We start from the raw sequence: 25,717 nt of genomic DNA, 5'->3' as shown, positions 1-25,717 counted from the left end.
CTAGAACTAATATTTATTTTCACGGGTGTGTGTGTGTGTGTGTGTGTGTGTGTGTGTGTGTGTGTGTGCATGTAACATGGGTGTGGTTCCTGCAGAGGACAGTAGACATCTTCCTTGGTAGGAATTTGAGGCGGTTGTGAGCCGTCTGACGTGGACCTGTCAAAACTCTTCCTCTGGAAGAGCAGCACGTGCACTTCCCAGCCAACCCTCCAGGCCCCTAAGTTCACTTTTCACTGAGTTTTCACTATTGTAATGCTTTTCTGAAATCAAGACCAACAAGACAGCCCTGAGAGGGACACTCCTGACTGTGTGATTAGAGCGTGTCTTGATGTTGGGTTCAGGTCGGGCCTCCTGAGTAGACAGTCTCATAACTGGCAGGGACCAGCCATGTGAGGCTGTTGCACACAAAGGTGGAGCAGGCTGTCAGAAGGAAATGCCGGGCAGCTTCTAAATAGCAGCGATACCAACTGTTGGCCCGGAGTTAAATTCTGTCAATCTTAGTGACTAAGCACAGAGACTAATAAAAGCTCCTCTCACTTGTCATGGCTCGCAGGTTGGTTCTTGAAGTGTTAGTGAGGTGGCTCTTATCACACTGCACACTTCCACATGCCTGTAGTGATGGCACCAGGCTTGGAAAGCCCCACTTTACCGTCTTCAGAATGAGCTTATTGGCTGGGCATCTCATCTTCAGGCACTGTTGACACTTGGGCTAGGTACCTGTTGCTCCCTGTCGAAGGCAGAGCTCTCCTGAGTGTTGTGCTGTGTTTGCTTGGGTAACCCCTAACAGATGTCCACGGCACCTCTCCGTTAGGACAACCAAAGCTGTCTCCCACCACTGCCAAAAGTCCCTGCCTTCCCCTCCTTCACTGCCATTGTACTCCTCCTCCCCATCTTGTGCCTTTACATATCATCTCTCCCTTTATAGCTGTGGTTTGAATGGATTTGCCTTGGGTGGAGCTTCTTGGACTTACATGTTATGTCACTTCTTTGCGTCTGGCACTGTGACTCCACTGGGAAACAAGGCCGACCTTGTTTGACTTTGACTTGCATTTGGGCATTTCTAGTGATTTCTGCTTAATCTTTCTTCTTTAGTTATTTCTGTCAAGCTAGTGATAGGATTCCTAACCGGCCACCATTGCAAATCACTTACCCTTGGTTTTCTAAGATTACTCTGTTCCTTGATAAGTTACTCTAGAGCAGTTCAAAGTTTTGATAAATAAAACCTAACACTGGTAACGGTGGCTGACGGGTAGATTCCATGTCTCTGTGCTCACAATAATTTTAAAGATTCAGTAATGAAATGTGCTTTCTCTATTTCATAGTTCAAAAATGCAATGTTTGAGGTAAAAGTCATGGTAATTAATCTGATTGGCTTATCATGTAATATATATTGAAATGACACACATACTCCACAAATGTATAGGAGTATTATATATAAATTATAAATGAACTAAGGTAGGGTGTGTGTCTCAGTGCTGGAATTCATGCCTTGTGTGCACCGATTGCTGGGTTTAATCCCCAGTGGGCCCCAAATCAAGTCCAATGGAATAAGTCGTGATCTAGACTCATTAAGACACAGAGCCAAGTGTTTTCCCAGCAAAGAGTTCTATGAGGGTTCAAGTCACTGGACTCAGACATGAGATCGTTTTGTTGATGAAGGTGGACATTGGGGTTGAGACAGCACAGATAATTTGAATAAATTTCATCTATTCTAATGAAAACATTTTTTCTTAGGCTTTGTTGTAAATTTGTAGAAATAACAACAGAAGGTGGCTACCTCATGGTGTCACACATCTGATTCATGGGAATATTGTCTCTGAAATAGACAATTCGCTTGCTGTCAAGATTGTTTCCTTATAATTCCATTCTCGGTCTTGCTCATTTTTTTTTTTAAATTCTCTCTCTCTCTCTCTCTCTCTCTCTCTCTCTCTCTCTCAGACCGTCTCTGACCATGCCCCATAGGAATCTGACAGGAAGCTGTAATGTTAATTGTGGTTGTAAAATACATGAATATGAACCAGTCTGTGGATCAGATGGGATCACGTACTTCAACCCTTGTCTGGCTGGCTGCATTAACAGTGGCAATCTTACCACAGGGGTGAGTAGACACCGGAAGCAGCTCTTCTATTGTGAGACTGGCATCACGAGATAGGTGATGGGACCCCAGGGATCCACGATGGTTTCGGTTCCCCTTGTTCATGAGGCTCCAAAATAGCCCTGCAGGCATCTCTGAAAAACACCTCCTGCGAGGATGTGGGTGTGGAGCTCTGGTCCTCAAGAGCTGGCTTCTACTTTACATTCAGGCCAACTCAGGGAAACCTGATAAGGCTTTCCGTCTGTTCGCCCCTCTGCCAGGCTCTTTGTAATGGATCTGAAGGTCAAGGTTACCGCACTTGGCGTTGAAAAGAGACTAGAGGCTAAGTGGTGGATGTGAAGATGGGCGGTGACCGTTTTTCATAAGCCTGTCACTTAACTTTCTCCCCCACCCCTTAACGTCCAGAGTAAAGATATTTCTGTCAGCTGAAGAATAGTCTATTCTGAGACTTCTCTTCCCTGTGAATTATAAATAGACTTTAATACTGTGGGAGAAGGTTTTTATATTCTACTCTATTCGCTACTGAGCCCAATTTGGCTGTTAGCATGAGAACAGATGGGAGGTGATTGCCCTAATTTAAAGGTTAAAATGCATTTGCTTCTTCTGTGCAAATCTAGAGACTATACCATTGACCTAGAGTTTAGGGTTGTCACTTTTTTTTTCTGAATTTGAAACCAGAGGGCAACATGGAAATTACTATTGCTGGTTCCCAATGACATCGCTGACAAGCTCTGGAGTGTGACTGTATTGAAGGCACGAAATAGTTTCTTTGCAGTGATCCCCCTGTTGTATGGCAGCGAATGAGACCTTGTGGGCACATTGTTATATTATTGAAGACTGGACATCCTTAATGGTCTAAATGGCCAAACTCCTCCACCTAACCTGTACTGTTTTAAGCAGTTACCATGAGAACCTGGTCAATTTCCATCTAGTAAGAAGTAACATTATAGGCAAAGGACTAATTGTTCAGTTTAGTTATTTCTTACCTTGTTTTGGTAACATTGAGTAACACCCAGAAGAGTTCTGTTTTGATCATCGTTTCTGCTCAGTAGACACAAGGGGTGGTTACTGGAGAAGACTTGGCCTCCCTCATCCCTCTTCAGTGCCCTCTAACAGGATGTCCTACATCAGTAGGGCTTAGATATGTGCTGGAGAAAATGAACAAGGGCTGTTGAGCACAGTAGGGTTTTCAGATGGCTGGAGTCTGTCAGAGACCAGAACTGGGGCCAAGGCTACAGTACAGACGGACATACTGACAACTCCATCCTTCCATGTGGAGGTCACCAGCCTGTTGGGGGGATTGAAAAGATGGTAAATGGGAGTAGCCAATGGGAAGTTTCTCATCACCGGTACTGAAGCCAGCAACCCTAGGCCACAGCGGAAGTCATCATGTTTGTTAGGAGTTTGGCAGATGCCTATTTCAGGATTCGCTGTGTGCTCAGATGTGCGCTAGGCACTCTGGTGAGCACACATAGAAATCAAGCCAGTTTCTGTTTTAAAGGCTTCACTAACTGGGAGTCTACACGTTTAACAAGTGTATTTGTGAGTCCCACCGAGCATGTGGCCTGTCATACAATTGAGGTTTGACACTTCTTAGGGAAGTTTATGGTTAAACAGTCCGACTAGCAGGTTTTGATATTATCAAGGGAAACGTTGACCCTTTAGTGAAGTAGTGCTGTTAAGAAAGTGCTTTGTGTGAAATATCTCACGTTGTTTAAAATCCTATAGTTATTTTCAAGCGTTCTTACTTTGTCAATATTCCGATGACAGGCTTTATTTTTGACCACTATATGACTTATCTTTATTTGCTACTCAGGTCCGAAATTACACAGAGTGCACTTGTGTCCAAAGCCGACAAGTGATCACCCCGCCCACAGTGGGGCAGCGCAGCCAACTGCGAGTGGTCATCGTGAAGACCTATCTCAATGAGAACGGCTACGCTGTGTCTGGGAAGTGCAAGCGAGCCTGCAATACCCTCATCCCCTTCTTGGTCTTCCTTTTCATAGTTACCTTCATCACAGCGTGTGCTCAACCGTCAGCCATTATAGTGACACTCAGGTAAGAACAGTACCAGGAAGTACTCAAGAGAGCGTATTGCAGGAGGACAGAAACCAAGCAACACAGGGGATATTAAGGTTGCATGCAAGATGGCCGAAACATTGTTTATTCTAGATTTTTCCCAGCGGGGCCCTATTCTGATTATTTATTAAACTTTCTTTCCAGTGACTTTAGTGTCTGAAGCCTCTGTGCTATGAAGTCAGACATCATGAGTTGAAAGCCAGATTTACGGGACTGGTGCGATGGCTTGTGGTTAAGAGCGCTAGATGCTCTTCCAGAGGACCTGGGTTTGATTCCCAGTACCTACGCACATAACCTTCTATAACTCCAGTTACATCTGACACCTTCCTGTCCCCGTCAAAGGCAGCAGGCATGCAAGAGATGCAGAGAGAGAGAGAGAGAGAGAGAGAGAGAGAGAGAGAGAGAGAGAGAGAGAGAGAGAGAGCCATCTCTATGTTAATGTCAAGAAGCCAGACCCTTGAGCAGGGCAGGAATACTTTGGCAAAGTGAGTGGATTGTGAACATTGCAAAGGGTATCATCTCTGGCATCGTGGATACTTAATACTGCTCCTTTGGGATCAGCGAGGAACTACGCTGAGCTTGCATTTCAAATTGCTGAGCTCCTTAATTTTACCATTGTATAAAGTCTTGGCTCCGAATCAAGGGAAGGATAGACTTGGAATCTGAGCTTTCGGTCGGTCAGGTTGTGCTTCATGCTGTATTGCAGATCCTGGTTGGGTTTTTGTTTTGTTTTGGTTTGGTTTGGTTTGGTTTTTCTCCTAGGAAAGGACTTGGAAGCTCCTTTTGTTCTGTTGCATTCAGCTCAATTTGCTATTACTTGCATTGAAGGCTGTGCACACGTGACCAGCTAGGAAAGGACACTTGGGAAGCCTGAAGGACACACTGTGGGTTGCAGGGAACAGGGATGTGGTACAGCAGAAGCCTGAGGGAGTCCACCTTTGCTCCTTTCCCCTCAGTTCTTCTAACCCCACAGTGCATATGTATGCATGTGTGTGCACGTGTGTGCGTATGTTTGTAATGTCTGCCTTTACTTTGACTTAATTAGGATTTCTATTGAGATGAAACATCATGACCAAAAGCCAGTTGCCGAGGAAAGGCTTTATCTGGCTGACACTTCACATCACAGTCCATCACTGGAGGAGGTCAGGACAGGAACTCACACAGGGCAGGAACCTGCAGGCAGGAGCTGAAGCAGAGATCTAGAGGGGTGCTGCTGACTGGCTTGCTTCTATTAGCTTGCTAGGCCTCCTTTCTTATAGAACTCAGGATCTCTCGTCCATGACGGCCCCACCCATGATTGGACGGGCCCTTCCCCATCAATCACCAACTAAGAAAACAATCTACAGTCAAATCTTATGGAAGCGTTTTCTTTATTGAAGTTGCCTCCTTTCAGATAATTCTAGCTGTGTCAAGTGGACATAAAACTAGCCAGCACATACTTTCCCCCAATCTCGAAAGAATTATGAGAGTGGTTTTCGTTGGATACACCTTCCATTCTGGAACATTCTGCCAGACAGAGAAAATGAGACTGCAATGGTTAGGATCAATGTTTACATTTTTTTCTTAGTGAAGGGATTTGGGCTGCTCATTTAGAGGAGCTCCCCCTTCAGTCAAGAGCCTCACCCGTCTCCCATTATTCCCACAGACACAGTTAGCCAGGCTCTGATGGTGATTTATGAAGGGAATCTTGGTTGGTCACTGTTAGTAAATTCTCCAGGATGAATATTCTGGGAACGTACCTGCTTAGCTTATGGTTATGCCTAGGGCGGGCTTGGTCTGACAGGCGTTTCCTTGGAGCCACTGTTCTAAACCATTTTTCCTTCTTCCCCGTAGGTCTGTGGAAGATGAGGAAAGGCCCTTCGCGTTGGGGATGCAGTTTGTTCTGCTGCGAACACTTGGTACGTCCCTGAATTTCCAAGTGTGCCCTTAATTCCTCTTTACAGCAGGCAAATGCTATGGTACTTTAAAAGCAGAAGTTGCTTGGTGATGTTTGCCAAAGAATCTGACAAGTTCAGAGGACACTTCCCTATTTTTCTTTTTCTTTTTTTATTTCAACTAAAAGCTGACAAGCTCCTGGGACAAAACAAAAGATGGTTAGTTTCCTTTTGACTCTGAATACGAAGGTGTACAAAATTCCCCCAGAGTTTTGAATTTTAAGAAATCGAAGTCAGGAGTTTGTTATCTTGACTTTTAGGTCTCTTGCCAGGAATGTGAGAGAAACTGGGTACGTTTTACTTGGGTAGCTTCAGGTTCTTACTGTTTTGGGGTAATTTTATTGGCTTCACCTTGTACAGTTTTCTGAGGCAAAGATCTTAAAAAGCAAAAATAGAGAGGTCACAAAAGTTCACAGAGGCACTGCACACCAACAAGAAAAACTCTGGGTTTCGGGGTGAACCCAGCAGAGGGTAACTCTTAGGAAACTCATCACTCCTTCAAGCTTTGTGGCTTCCTGCCCCCGTCTGCCTCACCCCCCCCCCTCCCTGTCCACGCACTGCCTCATCCCCCCCCCCCCCGCCCTTTTCTCCATCTTTATTAACTTGGGTATTTCTTATTTACATTTCAATTGTTATTCCCTTTCCCGGTTTCAGGGCCAACATCCCCTAAACCCCTTCCCCTCCTTGTCTACATGGGCATTCCCCTCCCCACCCTCCCCCCAACAATCACGTTTACTGGGGGTTCAGTCGTGGCAGGACCAAGGGCTTCCCCTTCCACTGGTGCTCTTACTAGGATATTCATTGCTACCTATGAGGTTGGAGCCCAGGGTCAGTCCATGTATAGTCTTTAGGTAGTGGCTTAGTTCCTGGAAGCTCTGGTTGCTTGGCATTGTTGTTCATATGGGGTCTCGAGCCCCTTCAGCTCTTTCAGTCCTTTCTCTGATTCCTTCAACTGGGGTCCTGTTCTCAGTTCAGTGGTTTGCTGCTGGCATTCGCCTATGTATTTGCTGTATTCTGGCTGTGTCTCTCAGGAGCGATCTATATCCAGTTCCTGTCAGCCTGCACTTCTTTGCTTCATCCATCTTATCTATTTTGGTGGCTGTATATGTATGGACCACATGTGGGGCAGGCTCTGAATGGGTGTTCTTTCTGTGTCTGTTTTAATCTTTGCCTCCCTATTCCCTCCCAAGGGTATTCTTGTTCCCCTTTTAAAGAAGGAGTGAAGCATTCGCATTTTGGTCATCCTTCTTGAGATTCATGTGTTCTGTACATCTAGGGTAATTCAAGCATTTGGGCTAATATCCACTTATCAATGAGTGCGTACCATGTGTGTTTTTCTGTGATTAGGTTACCTCACACAGGATGATATTTTCCAGTTCCATCCATTTACCTATGAATTTCATAAACTCATTGTTTTTGATAGCTGAGTAATATTCCATTGTGTAGATGTACCACATTTTCTGTATCCATTCCTCTGGGTTCTTTCCAGCTTCTAGCTATTATAAATAAGGCTGCTATGAACATAGTGGAACATGTGTCTTTGTTATATGTTGGGACATCTTTTGGGTATATGCCCAAGAGAGGTATAGCTGGGTCCTCAGGTAGTACAATGTCCAATTTTCTGAGGAACCTCCAGACTGATTTCCAGAATGGTTGTACCAGTCTGCAACCCCACCAACAATGGAGGAGTGTTCCTCTTTCTCCACATCTTTGCCAGCATCTGCTATCACCTGAGTTTTTTTATCTTAGCCATTCTCACTGGTGTGAGGTGGAATCTCAGGGTTGTTTTGATTTGCATTTCCCTTATGACTAAAGATGTTAGACATTTCTTTGGTGTTTCTCAGCCATTCGGCATTCCTCAGCTGTGAATTCTTTGTTTAGCTCTGAACCCCATTTTTTTAATAGGGTTATTTGTCTCCCTGCAGTCTAACCCATTGAGTTCTTTGTATATTTTGGATATAAGCCCTCTATCAGTTGTAGGATTGGTAAAGATCTTTTCCCAATCTGTTGGTTGCTGTTTTGTCCTAACAACAGTGTCCCTTGCCCTATAGAAGCTTTGCAGTTTTATGAGATTCCCATTTGTCGATTCTTGATCTTAGAGCATAAGCCATTGGTGTTTTGTTCAGAAAATTTTCTCCAGTGCCCATGTGTTCGAGATTCTTCCCCACTTTTTCTTCTATTAGTTTGAGTGTATCCGGTTTTATATGGAGGTCCTTGATCCACTTGGACTTAAGCTTTGTACAGGGTGACAAGAGTGGATCGATCTGCATTCTTCTACATGTTGACCTCCAGTTGAACTAGCACCATTTGCTGAAAATGCTATCTCTTTTCCATTGGATGGTTTTGGCTCCTTTGTCAAAAATCAAGTGACGATAGGTGTGTGGGTTTATTTCTGGGTCTTCAATTCTATTCCACTGGTCTATCTGTCTGTCTCTGTACCAATACTATGCAGTTTTTATCACTATTACTCTGTAATACTGCTAGAGTTCAGGGATAGTGATTCCCCGGAAGTCCTTTCATTGTTGAGAATAGTTTTAGCTATCCTGGGTAAACATGATGAATTTGCCAGATGAGTTTGCAAATTGTTCTGTCTAACTCTCTGAAGAATTGGATTGGTATTTTGATGGGGATTGCATTGAATCTGTAGATCGCTGTTGGTAAAATAGCCATTTTTACTATATTAATCCTGCCAATCCATGAGCATGGGAGATCTTTCCATCTTCTGAGGTCTTCTTCAATTTCTTTCTTCAGAGGCTTGAAGTTCTTATCATACAGATCTTTCACTGGCTTGGTTAAAGTCACCCCGAGGTACTTTATATTGTCTGGGACTATTATGAAGGGTGTCGTTTCCCTAATTTCTTTCTCGGCCTGTTTCTCTGTTGTAGAGAGGAAGGCTACTGATTTATTTGAGTTTGGTGCCCATCAGTTGACTTCCTCCAGCTCCTTTTCTCTTAAGTGGCAGTCTCTCATTTTCCTCAACTGTTGTTTCCCTTGACTAATCAGAGCCATTGTTCATGGGACAAGGGGGGGAAACTGGTTTATGTTTCACTCACAGTTCAGTTTTGAAAGGTGAAATACCTTTAAATGTCCTCTTTTCTGGAGCATTCCCCAGGTCTTGCTCTCTCCTGATGCATCAGCGATTCCACAGATTCCTGGCTCGTCTTTACCCCAAATTCATATCAAATAACCCAGCTCCCTTGAGAGAGTAGAGCCAGAATAAGTATTTTTCTCCCTTTTTCAACTCAGTCATCAAGTTGACAAACTCCTGTTTTTGAGAACATCTTTTTTAGCCAAGCAATATGGTGAACACACCTGTAATCTCCACATTTGTGAGGAGGAGGCAGGGCATCGCCAGAAGTGTGTACTTAAGACATTCCAGGCCTGCAAGGGCCATGGCCACTGCAAGACCTAGTCTAAATAAATAAATAAATAAATAAATAAATAAATAAATAAATAAATAAATAAGCCTCCTAAAGAACAACAAAAGTAGCACCTTTCAGTTTATGGCAAAAAGCAGAAATCATGACTCTTCACTGTGTACAATGTATCTGAAACCCTCCTTAACCAGCACATTTTAACAAAAGCATCTTCAAAACACTTCCAGGTCTTACTGACACCAAACAAACCACACCAGGAGTTTTTTTTTTCCTGGTGTTGATTATTGAAAGTAGCCAGGTTTGACCTCAGGGTCATCAACCCACACCCACTGCAAACAGAACTCCAGGAATCTGTAGAATCGCTGATGCACCAGGAGAGAGCAACACATGAGGAACGATACCAAGCTCAGTGTGGTCTTCATTTATGTTGTGTGCATGGAAGTATAGTTTTGCTAACCATCCACATTTGAATTTCACCAAACTAGGGGAAAAAAAGACTTCTCAGGTTTTTAAGCAACCTACCATTTAATCTTACTATAGGTTTCCTGTTAAAGATTTGCTTTTATTGTTTTTGATTATGTGTGCGTATGTGTGTCTGTGTGTAGGTGTGGGCACTGGACACTCTGGAGTTCGAGCGAGGATGGCTGTGAGCTGCCTACGTGGGTCCTGGGACCCTGACTCAGGGCTGGGAAAATCACCCAACTCTCTCAGCCGCTGAGCCGTCACTGCAGCCCCTGGACCTTATTTTCAACAAGTACAGATTACTCACAAAGTCCCGTTCACAGGCCGTTCATTTTATCCCTTTTCCTTCCCTCCTTCCTTGTTGCTTTAACGTAGCCGGCTCTTAACTCTGTGCACTGAGCGCCCACGGACCGTTATGAAGGTTCTCAGGACGCAGAGCATAAGAAGGAATAGGCTCTGTATCAAGGCGTCTATGCGGTGACAAAATGGCCACGGCTTTGAGTGCTCGTTGGTAGTAGATAAAGTAGAGGAACACGCAAGACACAATGTTGCCAGAGCGGTGTCCAAGAGATTCAGGGAGTGACAGAAACGCGTCTTAGGCAAGTGAATGAGTTAGGTATGGGGGCATGTTTTTGGCAAAGAGCATGTGCTGGAGTTGGATGCAGTAAGCTTGCTTTCCCGTGGAGTTGCAAGAGATGTCTGTTATACACAGCCCAGACAAGAGACCTTCAACCTCTCCTAGGATTTTCAGAAGCTTCCTAGATGGATTAGAGGCCCTGGTTATCTCCACACACCAAGTACCTTTGTGAGGTTAAAATTCAAAGTGTCTTGTTAGCTGCAGTGGGGTCAGAATGGAAGCCACAGCCGTCAGAGGGGTCGTTTGGTGGACTGCGGGCTCCGTCAGGGACCTCTGCTTTGGAGAGGTGAGTCTGCTCACTGGGCCACAGGAAAGAATGTCAGCGTGAACAGGAAGAAGTTCAGAGGCGTTTACTAAGATTAGACTCGAGCGTGCTGGGAGGCCCTTTGGACAGAGGCAGTGCACACCGATGTGTGGTCCCGGCCGTCTCAGAGAGGGTTTTAACTAGTGTCTTACAGCAGCCATATATTCAAGTTTAGTGGCCTTTGAACTTGGTTTAAAGGGCTTCTAAGAAACATTAACGGTTTTTTCAGCAAATGAGATCAGAGGGTGGTTTTGAAGTTTAGTGGATGGGGTGATAGACTCATAAAACCACACGTCACAGGGTTGAACAAACCTCACTGGACTAGATCACCGTGGAGTCCAGATGTGCTTGGATTATCTTGTCCGTGATAGTGGCAGTGACAAGCAATAGCAGGGGTGCTGCCGAGAAGGGGGAGGGGCTTCGATGCAGGCCTCTTGCATACTTTATTCCTGTTCTTCCAACATCCTTTTTTAAAACACCTCTTTAAAAAAGAAATATTGTTTTGATGTGGGCAATCATAGTGAATTTGGTTAATTATATTGAGATTCTGTGTGTGTGTGTGTGTGTGTGTGTGTGTGTGTGTGAGCTGCTGGTAGTGTGAGACCTTTGTTGAGGCCAGAGGTTGACATCTGGGCTTCTCTAACTCATTATTTAATTATATATTTATAGTTCCTGGATCTCACTACCTACTTCTGACTGACCTGAAACTCACTATGTAGACCAGACTGGCTTTGAGCTCACAGAGCTCTTACCTCTACCTTCAGAGTCCTGTGGTTAAACATTCGTACCTCCATAGCTGGCTCTTCCTTATTTTTTGAGACTAGGTCTCCCTGACCCTGAGCTAGCCTGAATGTTTTCCTAGGTTGGCTGGCCCGGGAGCCCTCGGGCTGCTCCGGAGTTAGACATGTGCTGGCTATGAACAGCTTTTTCCACGTGGGTTCTGGAAATTTGCATTCTGATCCTCACGGACACAGAGCAGGCACTTTACCCACCGAGCCACCTCCCCAGCCCTTCGTTGTAAAATTTTTGACTTTCAGCTTCAAGAGACTTAGGGCAGACTTCTTTCTGTTCCCAGGTGCCCTTCACATTCTCTGTCTTTCTATCCTGCTCCAGTCTGACTTAAGGGTGTCAAGGTCCAGCGTTAAGTTTGAGAGGATTTTGTGCTGGCATTCCGGGCACTAGGCAGTTCTTTCAACTCAAGTCTCATCGTGAAAACTTTTATCAAGGGTCCAGTGTAAGGACCTGGCACCCAGAGAAAGCGGAAGCTACTTATATCAACCTAAAAAGCACGAGGGCACTCTGAGTTGTAAAGTGAAAGACGCTAAGTCTCTGGTGCTTATTTTCATAAGCAAATTGCAATTAGAGGAAAATGTCTTTAAGAAAATTCAATTAAATGAAAATCATTCTCTTGGCATTGACAAACAAGCAACTTGCTCATTACAAATGGTTTTCTCTTACGAGCTGTGCTATATCTCTGTGTTTTCCTTTCTCCCCATGATGGCAGCGTACATTCCTACTCCGATTTACTTTGGAGCCGTGATTGACACCACCTGTATGCTCTGGCAGCAGGAGTGCGGGGTGCAGGGCTCCTGCTGGGAGTACAACGTGACGTCATTTCGTTTCGTCTACTTTGGCCTGGCGGCTGGCCTCAAGTTTGTTGGCTTCATTTTCATTTTCCTGGCCTGGTACTCTATCAAGTACAAAGAGGACGAGCTGCAGAGGCGGCGGTGCAGAGACTTCCCGCTGAGCACTGTGAGCGAGCAAGTGGGCCGGCCCAGCAAAGCCGAGAAATACTCCCGGACTACATCGTGCCCAGCCTTCAGCACCCAGGGGGAATCCCACGAGGAAACTGCTCTGCAGAAGGGATTCCCGGGCACCACACAGACATATCCTGGACCTTTCTCAGAAGCAGAAAGTTCCTCTGCAGACCCAGGGCTGGACGAGAGCCTCGATGCCGCTCTGTAGCATCCCTGCTGGAGCCTGGAGAAGGAAGACTTGTGTTGTTGGTTGAGTTGAACACGGCAAGTTGAGAAACACCTGTGCCTTCTTTCCTTTTGTAAACCTCCACAGACACAATCCTCAAACCAACAACACTCAGTACACACAGCCACTGTTGCTGAGGGCTGGGTACCTCAACGGGACGGACAGCCTTCCCCCTGCAGGGAGGAGCTTAGCTAGATCTGTCGCCATGTCTGCTAGGTTCACTTAATGTTCACGCTCCCGTTGGGTAGAAGCCCGAGGTCCATGGTTAACCACGGGAAAGGCTATGACCATACATATCATTAGCATACACTCCAGACAAAGGTGAGCTTCACCGGGACTTTGCATTTGCAAGTCAAGAGTTTTTAGATTTGAGCACCTACTGTGAGCTCTGCAGCAAAGCACAACTGAATTTGCCTCAACTATGCAATTTGATTGGAAATAGAAAAGTGTGGCATGTCCCTTTGGCTTTCAGAGAGCAAAGCAGATACGTTTTTCCTTTAGTGGAAGCTGAATGTTCCCTAAAGCACTGTTAATCGCAATTTAAGCCATAACAGACTTATCAATCAGGTAAAAAAAAAAAAACAAAAAACCTTCAAATGCTTCAATGCTTCAAAGAACTGTATTATTGTGCAATGGAAGGGTTTCTTGAGAAGTATTTTCTCTAAGTCCGTTCACTCCATCTTAAGGTAGATCAAGAGGCTGCTGACTCGCACGTCTGATAGCTTGAATATATAAACTACAGTATTCTTTCCTAAGGGGCTTTAAAACTAGTGTGCTAAACAGTGTGGCTGGGAACTAATCTGAGATGCTCGATAGGGAGGAAATGATGACCTTCTCTTCCGAGGAACTCTCGCAGCTCTAAGGGCCCACTGAAACTCGCTAAGAGTTACTTCTACTTTGACATACAAAGTAGTTGATAAAGAAAATCCTGAGGTAAGATGGAGTCCCAACTAGGAACTTCGCTTCTCTCTTAACATACTGGCAAATCTCTACTGATTGTTTTCTCTGTGTGGAAGGTGGTCATGGTTGCCTTGGAGAATGAATGATCCAGTCATGAAAGCTGTACTGTGGATATGAAAATCACTGCCCAGCAGACGGGAGGTTTGTCAGCTGAACATGGAATATGATCATACTTAAATAACGAGTTGGAATGTAAGGCGAGCCAGTCTGCCATACTGAATCCTGTATGGCAGGATTCATCGTTTCACGGTGCCCTTTGCATGGCCGTTCTTCCGTCTTTCCTCAAGTGGCTCTGAGACAGGATAATTCCCTTCCTAAAGGCACCTCGGGTCCACTGGCAGCTGTTTATCTTTGTCTCTCGGCTTTAGGCTGCTCAGGATGCTTTCTGTATGGTTCTTACGTCAGAGGCCTCTTGGCAAGCCTTTGTGCATTCGACAGTTGGTAACTCATGGGATCTGGCTACACTGGACCAAGATGTCCAATGCACCATAAAAGTATAGCCTCTCTGTCAAAGAACTCATGTCATGTAAGGTGACCTCAGGAAATGTTTCCTGTCTGGAAGAGAGGTGGCTGGCAGAAGGGCCATGATCCATTCATTCTTGGCAGGGCACACAGGTAGAATTGTGAATATTCTTACTACAGTTCCTGGTATAGGATTGACTTCCTGCCCGTGTAGGAAGCCCACAAGTCAAGTGGTTTTCTGGGTAATGTCTATAAGAGGCAGAGCTAGTGCCTAGGTGAAAAGAATCTTCTTTGACTCCTGGGCTTGGCTGCCATGGAGGTGGGATGCTTAGCTAGGATAGATTGTGAATGCTGGGTGTCAGATTTTGACCAGAGTAACAAACATGAGAGGTTTTCATAAAGTCTTACAGATCAGCCCACGGTGTACTCTTGGGAGTTGGTGTCCCTCACTGGCCTCTGTGGGTGACTGTCATTCTTTAGAAGGGATAATAAGTGTCCTTTGGTGTTGATGCTAAGCTGTTTAGTTTGTAGAGAGGTGGTGCTTTCTTAAATTTTTCTGTGATATTAAGATATTTTATTAAGAAACTTCTGGTGGAATTGGTCCTGTTTTGGTACTAAGATTGATTGCCTCACCAAAGGTGATTAGAATGCTTCTGGTCCCTTCCTCTACCTTGAATTCAGTTCAGCAGTTTCTGACTGAGCACTGGTTATGTGTTGATGCCATTCACTGCTCCTTGAGATCCTATAGGATGCTGATGTCAGAGCTCGAAGACCTGGGATGTGCACTACAGCATGCAAATATTAAATATTGATATTAAGTAGCAGGTGTATCACTAATGTACTAGTGGTGATTGTACACTAGGTCCTGAAAGTCGTGAGGGAATGAAGTTCTGCATTCTATATCAGTTAAAGATTGCTCCCCGGATGTCTTAGCTCCAGTAGCATCATCTGAATATTGCATAGCCACTGAGTGAGTATTGCATAGGCAGTGCCATTCAATTGTGCTGATAGAAGAGGTCTTCCATTTCTGGCAAACTGGTTGCTTTCCTTGTGGCCGCAGCTCGTAACAGAAACTAACTGCTTCCTGAGCATAGGCTTTGGGTTATTTGTTTTGACAAAAGGCAAGTTGTTCTTGTATCATCTCTATAAATTAAATTGTCTTGTTTGGCTTCAGTATGCAAATCTAATACGAAGCTCACGGACTTAGAAACTCCCAAGGGCAGAGGGAGGAAGGAGGTGGAGGAACCTTCTTTTGATTTTCTTCCTAGTATGAGGTTCTTGTGTTGTGGAGGTGCCCTCACAGGTTGAAGAGAGTTAAAAGTCATTTGGAACACCGTGGGGATGGGGAGAAAGAAAACATTTGTTGGGGTGAATATTTGCAGGATGGTTTCCCAGCATTCAACACCCACTGCATTTCCCAGTTTAAGAGCAGGCGAGGAAACACGGTTTCCTTCAGTGGCGCAGGCCTGAGCTCAGGACCTTGCATATGACCTCAGGCCCATGTTCCCTGAGCAGCACCCCAGTCTTCTCTGGAGAGCATTTTTTATTTGTTTGTTTAAAAAGCAGATTTGAAACTCTAGGCTCAGAAAGTTGAAGCTCAGAGTAGCAGAGACAGGGGATGAGTGATAAGTCCACTGTAAATTACGTTAGCACCTATCACTGTTTGATGTACTATTGTTTTTGAAGTTATAGAGACATTCTTTAGAGACATTTCCTTGTATGAATAGAGGAAACATAGCCCACGCCCGTGTGAACCATCCACACTTCATGTTTAACTAGATTCTCAAAGTAAATGTTATTTATGTAGCCAAGAATAATACTAAAGTCATTCATTATAACTTACTTCAAATGTTTATTTGTGGGTTGAGTTTAATTGAGAACACACCCAGTTTGGTTATTAATTAGGATCTTAGCAGAATTTCCTAAAGTGAAATGTTATGAAGAAAAGGTTACTTCTGGCTGGTTGTATCTGAGCTTTGGGGGTTTCAGGTGTATTATTTCTTTCTTTCTCTTGTCAGTAGATTAACATCTCTGCTAACTCGTAGACAGCCGTGGGTTTACAGAGTCTTAGTGAAGATTTAAAAAGAACATAGAAAATGGACGACAAACCACAGACTCCGTCTGTCCCCTCAGGTGACTGTGATGGTAAACTATATCTTTGCACTCAGGGAAGCCGGCACCCACAGGAGTTGCTAGAGTGGGGCTCCCAGAGGTCTCAGAAATCCTGTCTCACCAACCATCCAAAACTTCTGTTCGGTCCACAGTTCTCGCTCACAGTCTTTGATGAACGTCTAGCCAGGAAGTGTCTTCTTTGTTTTGTTTTTGAGGTTGCTTCGTAGAACCCTGTGTGCACCAAGGAACATCACCACAGTGTGGAGGGACCCAAAGCCCCCATGGGAACTCTCCCATGAGCTCTGTAGCAAGGCAAGCACTTGCCTAAGGTGCTAGCTGATAATATCTTGTGACAGTACGTGTGTGTGCGTGTGTGTGTGTGTGTGTGTGTGTGTGTGTGTGTGTGTGTCTAGAGGTGCAGAGTGTGAAGGTATCTGTTGCTACACAGGTACATGCTGAGTATTCTACGTAGCAGATAGAAACCAGAATGTTGTAAGCCCCTGAAAAGCCAGACTCGCTAATTCTGTTCTGCAGACTTGTGAGTAGCCTTCCGCGGCTGGGAGGGGTGGCTGGCAGGTGAGGCTGGTGGCCTCGTGTACTTTGCCGTTTCCCTCTTCTGTCAATTCACCTTTACTGGTAGTTTGTGGTCTACCTGACTGTCGAAGGCCAAGAAGATGCTGCTGGCGTTGTCTGTCCCAGACTTCCTGTTGTGCTGCTTCAACCAGATTTGTGTTTGTCCGAAGAGGTTTAATTTAAGCAATTCATTTGTCCTCAGCCTTACGGAGGGTCACATGTGACCAGAAACTCACCTTACTGCTGTTGGCTTTGGCAACATTAAATATAAAATGCCGCGGTGCTAAAGTGTTTGCAGATGCATGTTCCTCTCTGAAGTCAGTGTTTCAGTGCTTTGCGTTTGGAAACCTGGGGGTTCCCCCGAGAGGACAAACCCCGCTGACCTCATTCCCACAGTCCAGAAACTCTACTGCAAAACTGGGAAGTGTACTGGGGAGTCCTCTTCTACACAAAGGTCAGTGGGAGAATGAGCAGATGCTAAAAATAATTTCAGAGAGATAAAAAACATGTTTAGATAATCTTCTATCTTCTACGGAAAGTTTCAAGCCCTGGGAGCTGCTCTTCTGCTCTGGGTTGGATGCTGTTGTCTCTGACTGGTAGTCTACTCTATATATGGAGAGTAAAGAAACTAATGTTATTGAAAACAAAAGTAATGGTAAGGCTGTTCTAAACTAAACCGAGGAGTAAGCCTCCCCGGTGGGCATTTGTCTTCAGTATATACCTCTACCCCAAACTTAAATGATGACCTAGAGCATGAAGCCCAAGGCCAGCCTTTACTTTGTAGTGTAAGGAAATGTGAAACTGTGTCAAACTGGTATCAGGATATCTGTGGAGTGCGCATATGTGCGTGTGCGTGTGTGCGTGTGTGTACCTTTCTGGCTGTGTGTCTATGTGCTTCTCTGTAGAGGCATGTTTGTGATGAAAGGCTGCTTTGAGTCATAATGTAGAGTTTCATTTTTGTGGTTTTTAGAACAAATATTTATTTGGAGATCTGCTATGGTAAGGGCCGTATGACTTACTTCTTTATGTCTAATGAAACTGATTGTCAAAGGACTAATAAACCTGGGTTTACAACATCATGAATACTTGATTATTGAAAATTAAGTGGGGAAAAAGTTCAAAAAAAATAATAAAGTGTGTTGGATTGAAATTTGGTTGTCTCTAAATTTTGTTGTTGTTTGACGTGACGCGATGGCACCAGAGTGGCCCATACATCAGCCCGATGTTGACTGTATCTACAGGCAGAATGTTCTGTGCAGAAATTATTATGACCACAGTTTAAGGAGCCCATTGAAGCACTTTTTTTTCTTATGAACCTCCTAAGAGATTTCTTTTAGGTAGTTTATCATTTACTCAAATTCAGCAGACTTTTAGATGGCGGAACTCTATCCTATCCTGTGTGACTTGACAGAGGGTGCTTACCTGTTCCTCTCTGGCTTCACAGCCCTCAGATATAATTTTAATGCTTGTGTGCACATGCCCCTCAGGGATGGAAGGCCAGAGGCCCCAGTTTGAATCCGCACCATGAGGAACTTTTATTGCTGTTCCCAGTTTCTGGGTTAAGGCAAGAAGAGTCCGGAAGTAAACCACCAATCTGTGCCACTAGATGGAGTTAGTCCAGGTTTGCCTAACTTCCTGGGCTCCAGAGAAGAAGGTGGGGGCTAAGGTTAGCATGTTCTGCCTGTTGTTAGCAGAGCTGGCTCTGCTGAGAAGTCTGCAGATTCGCCCCGCTCACTCTCCCACAGAGTTGCAAATACTGAGAAGGCTTCAAGCAGAGAAGTTCCTAAGGTGAGATGAGCAAACCTCTGCCAACGAATGAGTCAGACGCCCTGCCCCCGCCCTGCTTCCCAACAGTCTGGACTCAGTCTCTGAAACGGATTTTGTGCTCGAACTTCACCTGGGTAGAAAAGGCGCCAGAATGTACACATGCCTAAAACTGTCCAACCCCACATAACCACTGCGTCATAGTTATGGCGCCCAGAGGACAGCCAATGTATTTTGAGGTCATTGGTTTGTCCTTCAGCTCAGACATGATTTCTTTGTATTGAGGATAGCCAAACTCTTTCCTACCAGGCATTCGAGATATACAGTTAGGTGTCAAATAGTTGCCCTACCTTACTGCAGAAGGTCAGAGGTTGTGTCTCGTAAGTCTCACCACCTCGCCTCCCCTCACCCTGCACCCCTCCCAGCCTCCGCTCATCCTCAGTGGGTGCTCTATTTTAATCAGACTAAAACTCCGAACTTCCCCACAGGAGTGAGAGCATGTGTTAGCTGTCTCTCTGTGTCCACCAAACGGTTCCACTTAACACAGTCCTCCAGGTCCACCCAACACTGGGTTTCGATGCCTCTCCCAATTCACAGGAGTTTCCCCGAATGTGCTGGCATCTGAAATTTCTGGGTGAGAGGCGGGAGGTGAAAGAGACGGAAACAGCAGCATGAGTCACGGGCTGAAGCCCTGAGTAGATATATTTAGTCTGCTTTGAGCACTCTCGCTGGAAGGATGATTGTTCCATTCCGTGCTCCCCCTCACACCTCATGGCATGCTGAAGGGGTCACAACGGTCCCGAGTACCTTGGCTGGCATATGAGTGTGCATGTGCAACTGGGAGATCCTCTGCACCACAGTCACCGGGAAAACCATTCACACAGAAGTGAGGGGTGCTGCCTCACTCTGAAGCTAGTGACTGTGAACTAGGACCCAAAACATTACTGTCTACTGGGTTTCCTAGCCCCCATACAGGGGAACTTCCCAAACTCCCAGGTTTGGAATCTTCCTTCTCCAACCCACAGGCCCAACGACGATGGTTCAAGGAACCACTTTGATTCTAGAAGATTTTAGCAGCTGTTCAAAATGGCGATGGTGTGTGCAGAGTACGGCAACAGGAGTTCTTACATTTTCTGTAACCTGAACACACACACCACACACACACACACACACACACACACACACACACACACACACACACACACACACACACACACACGAATGACCTTGAGAAATGAGCAGTAAGAAGGGTTATAGACCTTGGCTACTTCGTTTCCTTGTTTTAACTCCAGCTTTGGAGTTTTAAGTGTTATTGAAAAAGCATCTAGGTTCTTTTTTTCTTTGAAAAGTTGCCAGCGAAGATGGTCTCCAAGGCTTCAGCACATATGAGCGAAAGACACGCTTTTTAACTGCACGAAGTCAGCAGAGCTGTGAGATTCCCTGCTCACCTTTGATTTTAAGAGCCAGCGTTTGACACAGTTCCAATGTATGATAGCAACGCAAAACGGTAGCTATCTGAAACAGCACTTGGGTCTGCTATGACTGAGATCTCAGGTACTGAGGAAAGGGCACGCTTGACCCATGGATCAAGATATGTTCCTGTCACACGCAATGCACGAGAGCAAGCACAAGCAAGCTGCAGGGTCTGGACACGAAAATGTCTTTAGCTGTACTCGATCGCCACCTAGTGTTCATTATGAAAAGCACATGCTCTACTATGCTCCTGACTTCAGATGGAAAGTCTTGGACCTTTTTCCTTCTGCGGAAAGCTATTAGAATTGACTAGTTCTCCTCAATCCTTGAACCGGGTTAACAAACATGGATGTGGGGGAGGGGAGGGAAGGTACAGATTCCAAGCTGAGGGTTTGAAAAGTTTTCTGGTATGAGGGCTAGGAGATCCAGTAGAAAGTGGTATTTTTGGTCATAGTTCCCATAGCAGCTTGAAGTCTTTGTGTGATGTCTCTACTCCCTAATTATAAGAGTCTAATTTTTAAAGGTCGTTCTCTTTACTTGAGTGCACAGTATCATGGGTGTCTTGACGGCCCACTGAGTGAGGTCACAGTAGGATGATTCTTGAGTATGGGATGGGACTGGGAATTTGGAGAAGTCTCAGGAGGGCCTTAGGGGACTATTACAGTTCCCAACAGCAGCTTTGTGGGTCACAGGGGCCCCAGAGACCCAGGGTGGGGCATGCTTTGTTAGGGGATCTTACTCTATATCCAAGAATGCATTGTCTACAAACCTAGACTTTGTAAACACCCAACAAAATTTGATTCCATTGGGAAATTGAATAGAGGCCACACCCTCCAGCCCTGCCCATTCCCCGTTCCAGAGAAGACCAAGATGGTCTCAGGTGTAGTTTGAGATTGGTGGTGGTGTTTTTGACTCAGACGCCAAACATCTGCTCAACTGTGTTGGTAGCTGGCAGGAGCCATCTAGGATGGGTCTTTGAAGGCCACGGACGCTCAGCAGAGTCCTGATACCTCCCAGGACAGTCTGGGACAAGAAAGTGTATTTGTTGTTAATCCAAAGCCCTTGTTAGTTTCTGTAAACAACTGTCACAGGTTTATGGGCTTAGAGAGCTTTTCTAAGGTCACAATAATTATAAACATTAGAGTTCAAAATGAACTTGGGGTAGCTTGCTTGTTTCTTTTCTAAGCAGGGTCCCTCAGTCTCACTATGAAGTTGAGGAAGACCTTGAATGCCTGCTCTTCTGCTTCCACCCCCAAGTGCTTGGATTGTGGGTTCTCGGTACCACGTCACTTGCACAGCACTAGACACTCACCCCAAATTTTGTGTATGCTAGCCAGGTTTGAAGCAGTTCTGCAGACATACGCCCTCTTTGCACGGGGGAGACCGCACAGCTATTGACTGAACTGCACTGCAGTAGAATAGACATGTGGCCTCAGAAATATCTTACAGGAAAGGAAGAAGAAGATACCGCAGGGTCTCTGTCACACGTGGAAATTTTAAAAAACGGTCGATGGGAAGGTAGGGCAATGAGCACGGAAGCCTGAAAGGTCGCTGAGGAAACGTGGAGGCAGGGGGATATCTGGCTAGGGCACACACATGTGGAACCACACAGAGACTCCCTCTCATATACACAACTCACTTGCACTATTTAAAGAAAGAAGCATGGACTGAAGATACATTTCTGAACAAGATGCCCCCCAGAGCTTGCTTGCTGTGGACGATGCTCTGTGTGGATTCCTCCAGGACCAATGGGCAAGTCTTTGAACCCTTTGCTGCTTCCTCCTCCTTTCTTTCTTTCAGCCTCTAATCTAGACATTTCACACACTCTTAATTTCTTGTCCTTAGGCCATTTCAAGAGATTTTTTTTTTCACAAAAGCATTTGGGATTTGTCATTATCAAATATGTGAGGTCTTGGGCAGCTAGGCTTACCTCAAAGCTCAGAGTTCCCTGTGAACTCGAGGTGCTGTTCGTGGTGAAGAGGAAAGTTTGGACCCTCTGCAGCCTTCTCGGGTTGTGTAAGGAGACGCTCTGCCTCTTCCTCTGGGCCGTAATGAGGCAAAACCAGAAAGGTACTAACCGGGGAGTGACCGACAGCATGTGGATTCTGAGGGCAGTTTGACAAGCGTGCTTACCACTCAGTCATGCAAGGTGAGACTTAGACTCCAGCTAACTTCAAAGTGATGTGTGACCCCAAAAGCTGGCTTAAGTTCATGTCTCTGAAACGGGTAAAAAGTTTCAACACCTTTTATTTCCAGAAAATGTTGCTTCTAGACTTTCCTGAAGCCAGAATTGTTTTATAAAAAGTATCACAGAGTATTACATAGGATTAAAAAAAATGGAGCATAGTATGCTTCCTAGTATCTCAATCTCTTTACAAAGCACAACATTCAGGACCATAAATATGTTAACTCTGTCACTCAGCAGATGACATCTGCATCTGACAGCTGGTTAGGCTTAACACATGTACAGACTCTCGGATACAGACGGAAAATTAGCAAGGACTCAACTCGACCACATCAAGTTTTCTTGAAAAGTGTTTACTTTAAACACTTAAAGAAAAATATAACTTATCTACATGTTTGAATCGTCTAGAAGGAAAAACAAAGCCACCGTCAAGACCCTGTGGAGTTGAAGAGGACTCGGAAACGTCTCAATGAGGTAATCCTTCCACTGTCTCTAAAAGTCCGACAGAAACTGAGTGAGCTCACGAGGACAGATTTTTCAAAAGCAGTTCTGAACTATGTCTTCTAGAAAACCACAGCTTGGGGATCGTTTTAGGAATATTCGCACAGCACAATGTTTATGAAGTTAGCCTCCATTCCGTGCACTCAAACTTTACAGCATTTGTGATTTTAGTTTATTAAAATTGTCTTATAGAAAGATAAGACGACACATATTTTTCCAATGCTTACACTCACTGGTGAAACCAGGAAAAAAAGAGGAAGGTTGAAATAAAGCAGGGTGCATCCTGTTTCTTCTTTCAAGAGGGCAAGCATTAGCAGGGCGAGCATCTATTTAGTAAGCACAGAGAGAGCAGCTCAATCTTGTTTTAGTTATTGCTTGTTCCCTCAGGGTTTATTTTTTACCACCAAAATTGTGAGTCATGCCTTTCTGCTAATCAACTTTAGCACGTCGAGGTAAAAACACATGCAATGCTTTGTGGGAAAAGCGTAGGATAAGCAGTATGTGACCCATACTGTGTGTCCTTGCTGGGCATCTATTCCTTTGCCCTGCCTAGGACAAAGTGTGCGACTCTGATAAGCCTGTTTAAAAGAAAAATACTAACACTACCAACCAAGCAGACACAGTATCCAAACTCAAAGTGCAAAATCACTGAACCAAAGGCGATGATGTTGAAGAATTACAGTGGTTAGAAACAAATTCCAACTCCGTTAGGCAGGCGGGGAAGATGTGCTCACAGACTCATCTGGGCATCAAGTTTTTAAAACGTACAAAGGCACAATTCTAGCCATTTTGACTGGATAGACTTTATATACTCATGTCCCTACAATAGTCAAAAGATAATACTGTCTTAGTACCAAAAACAAAGCATCAACACAGAAAATGGCCCCCCACCTCGCCTCTCCCTTCTCGGTAAAACGGTGAATTACAATGAGTCTGAGTGTGAGCATCACCCGCACATGCGCACATGAGCGTCTACGGTGCAAGTGTACCCAGGGGAGCTCAGACGGTTGGGAGTCCTGATTGCCACCACTATTAGTTTACTAATCAAAACATGGAAAGAAACATTGTTAGGCAACATGTAATCTAAGCAGAAGTGACTGGAGAGGAGGCACTGCCTTCGAGATTTGGTACCCACTCCTTTGTGCCATTCCCCTCCATCTTGGTCAACATTCCTTCCACGTGGCTGGAGTGAATAGGCTGCTCCAAGTGGGACACATCGAACACCCGATGAACAGGAGTTCTGTCAGAGTGGACGAGAGGACGCAATTGATCTTCAAAAGCACGGTCCTCTGGCCCCGCCTCATGGGGACGCTTTTGTTGGTGCCGACCGATGGGCTGCAGCCCGAGATGAGACTGGAGCAACAGCTCTGTCATACCGTTGCCACTGACGTCACCTTCAGGAAGAAGCATCTCCCCCCGTCCTGGCTGCTCCTCAGTTTTTCTCCAGTGTTCAGAATTCAAACGATTCACTTCTGGAATGTCGTTATTCCATTCAAGTTTTCTCTCTGGACTCAACGTTGGTCTGTTCGGATGCAGGGTTTGGAGGTTGGCTGGCAAGGTCAAAGGAGGTGTTTCCCCAACCACATGACTTGGGTCTTCACCTGACTCTGCAGAAGCCATCTCTGCCGGCACCAAGAGCTCAGCAGAGGTGACTGGGAGGCCACCGCTTGGTGCAGTTGGAGTCCCATTTACTTGGTTTGGATCAGGGTTCAGCAGTGCAAAGGCTTGGTGGACATCCCTCAGGTAATTGGTCCAGGCCTCCGGACTCAGTCTAGGGTTAGATCTGTGCTCATTGATGTCGTTTGCACCGGATAACTCCTCCAGGCCTTGCCGGTTGGTGTCTGAAGCGACACTGGACCAACTAACCTTCCCATCCATCCCATAATTGTCCTCTGTGAGAAGAGAAACCAAGGGACCTCGTTAGTGCAACAAAACATTTTTGACTTAGCCAGACAAGCACTGTAACTATTATATAGGTTAATCTGAACTGTAGTAATGGAAAGTACTCTCCCCCAGTAGTTGACTGTTCAAGAGTGACCTTTGCATACGAAGGTGACAGGAGGACAATAAAAACCAGAGACAGGGGAGACTGGGGATGGAGGTCAGTTGGGGAAGTGGTGCACGGCATGTACAAAAGCCTGGGTTTGATGCCTCGCACATGTAAAGCCAGTGACACTCCTGTAATCACGGTACTCAGGGGGTCGAGGCAGGGGAGTGAGAAACTCAAGACCACCTTTGGCTACGCTGGTGTGGAGATGGGAGTGGTACTGCTCTGCCCACTGCAGGGACAGTTTGCTCACCGGGCTTGCTTAGTGCTCAGTGTGACAACAGTCACAAGACAGAGCCATTTATACCAGGCAATGCACAGACTGCAGGATGTTCTAATTTAATTGGAAAATTCTCAGTGCAGTATCTTTATTTTGCATTTCTCGGCACGCAGTACAAAAACAAATCTTAAGCTTTGCAAGTGAGCTGCTCAGAAATCTTTCTTCATGGGCACGGTCCTGCGTGGGCACAACCTCCAGGAAGCGTCTGTGTGAGCAGGTTTTACATGTGCACAGAGCACACCAGCTTCCTTTCTGACAGTACAACACTGGGCTCAGAGGAAATTTAGAAAAGGACCCTAGATTAGTGAGATGAATTCCTCATAAAGGAAATCGGTAAGACCAGTACAAAAATCCACACCTTTGATGAAACTGTAAGAGAGGGAATGTGGTTTTCAGGTCACCTGGAAGCTAGGAAAAAAAAGACTATAGATTCCGGACCCCGGCAGAGTTGTGAACCACGCTTTGGTACAAGCCTTGGGGAAAATGTAG

General features: G+C 45.3%; 2 protein-coding genes across 2 annotated transcripts in view; one reads left to right on the top strand and one right to left on the bottom strand.

The window, feature by feature from the left end:
* Window positions 1–13,649, top strand: part of Slco5a1 (solute carrier organic anion transporter family member 5A1) — a 120,881-nt gene extending 107,232 nt beyond the window's left edge. The window contains 4 exon segments of the mRNA XM_032906758.1: window positions 1,939–2,098; window positions 3,912–4,153; window positions 6,008–6,072; window positions 12,393–13,649. Of these exon segments, the coding sequence (XP_032762649.1) occupies window positions 1,939–2,098; window positions 3,912–4,153; window positions 6,008–6,072; window positions 12,393–12,853 (928 nt within the window). The 3' untranslated portion in view covers window positions 12,854–13,649.
* An 8,795-nt stretch (window positions 13,650–22,444) lies between these two features.
* Sulf1 (sulfatase 1) overlaps window positions 22,445–25,717 on the bottom strand; it is a 161,189-nt gene continuing 157,916 nt past the window's right edge. Inside the window, exon 22 of the mRNA XM_032906745.1 lies at window positions 22,445–24,793. Coding sequence (XP_032762636.1) covers window positions 24,763–24,793 — 31 coding nt within the window. The 3' untranslated portion in view covers window positions 22,445–24,762. The remainder of the gene's footprint in view (window positions 24,794–25,717) is intronic.

Source organism: Rattus rattus, chromosome 1, assembly GCF_011064425.1.
Source record: "Rattus rattus isolate New Zealand chromosome 1, Rrattus_CSIRO_v1, whole genome shotgun sequence".
Lineage (NCBI taxonomy): Eukaryota > Metazoa > Chordata > Mammalia > Rodentia > Muridae > Rattus > Rattus rattus.
The sequence above is the reverse complement of the archived record's forward strand: the minus strand, read 5'-3'. Positions and strand labels throughout refer to the sequence as shown.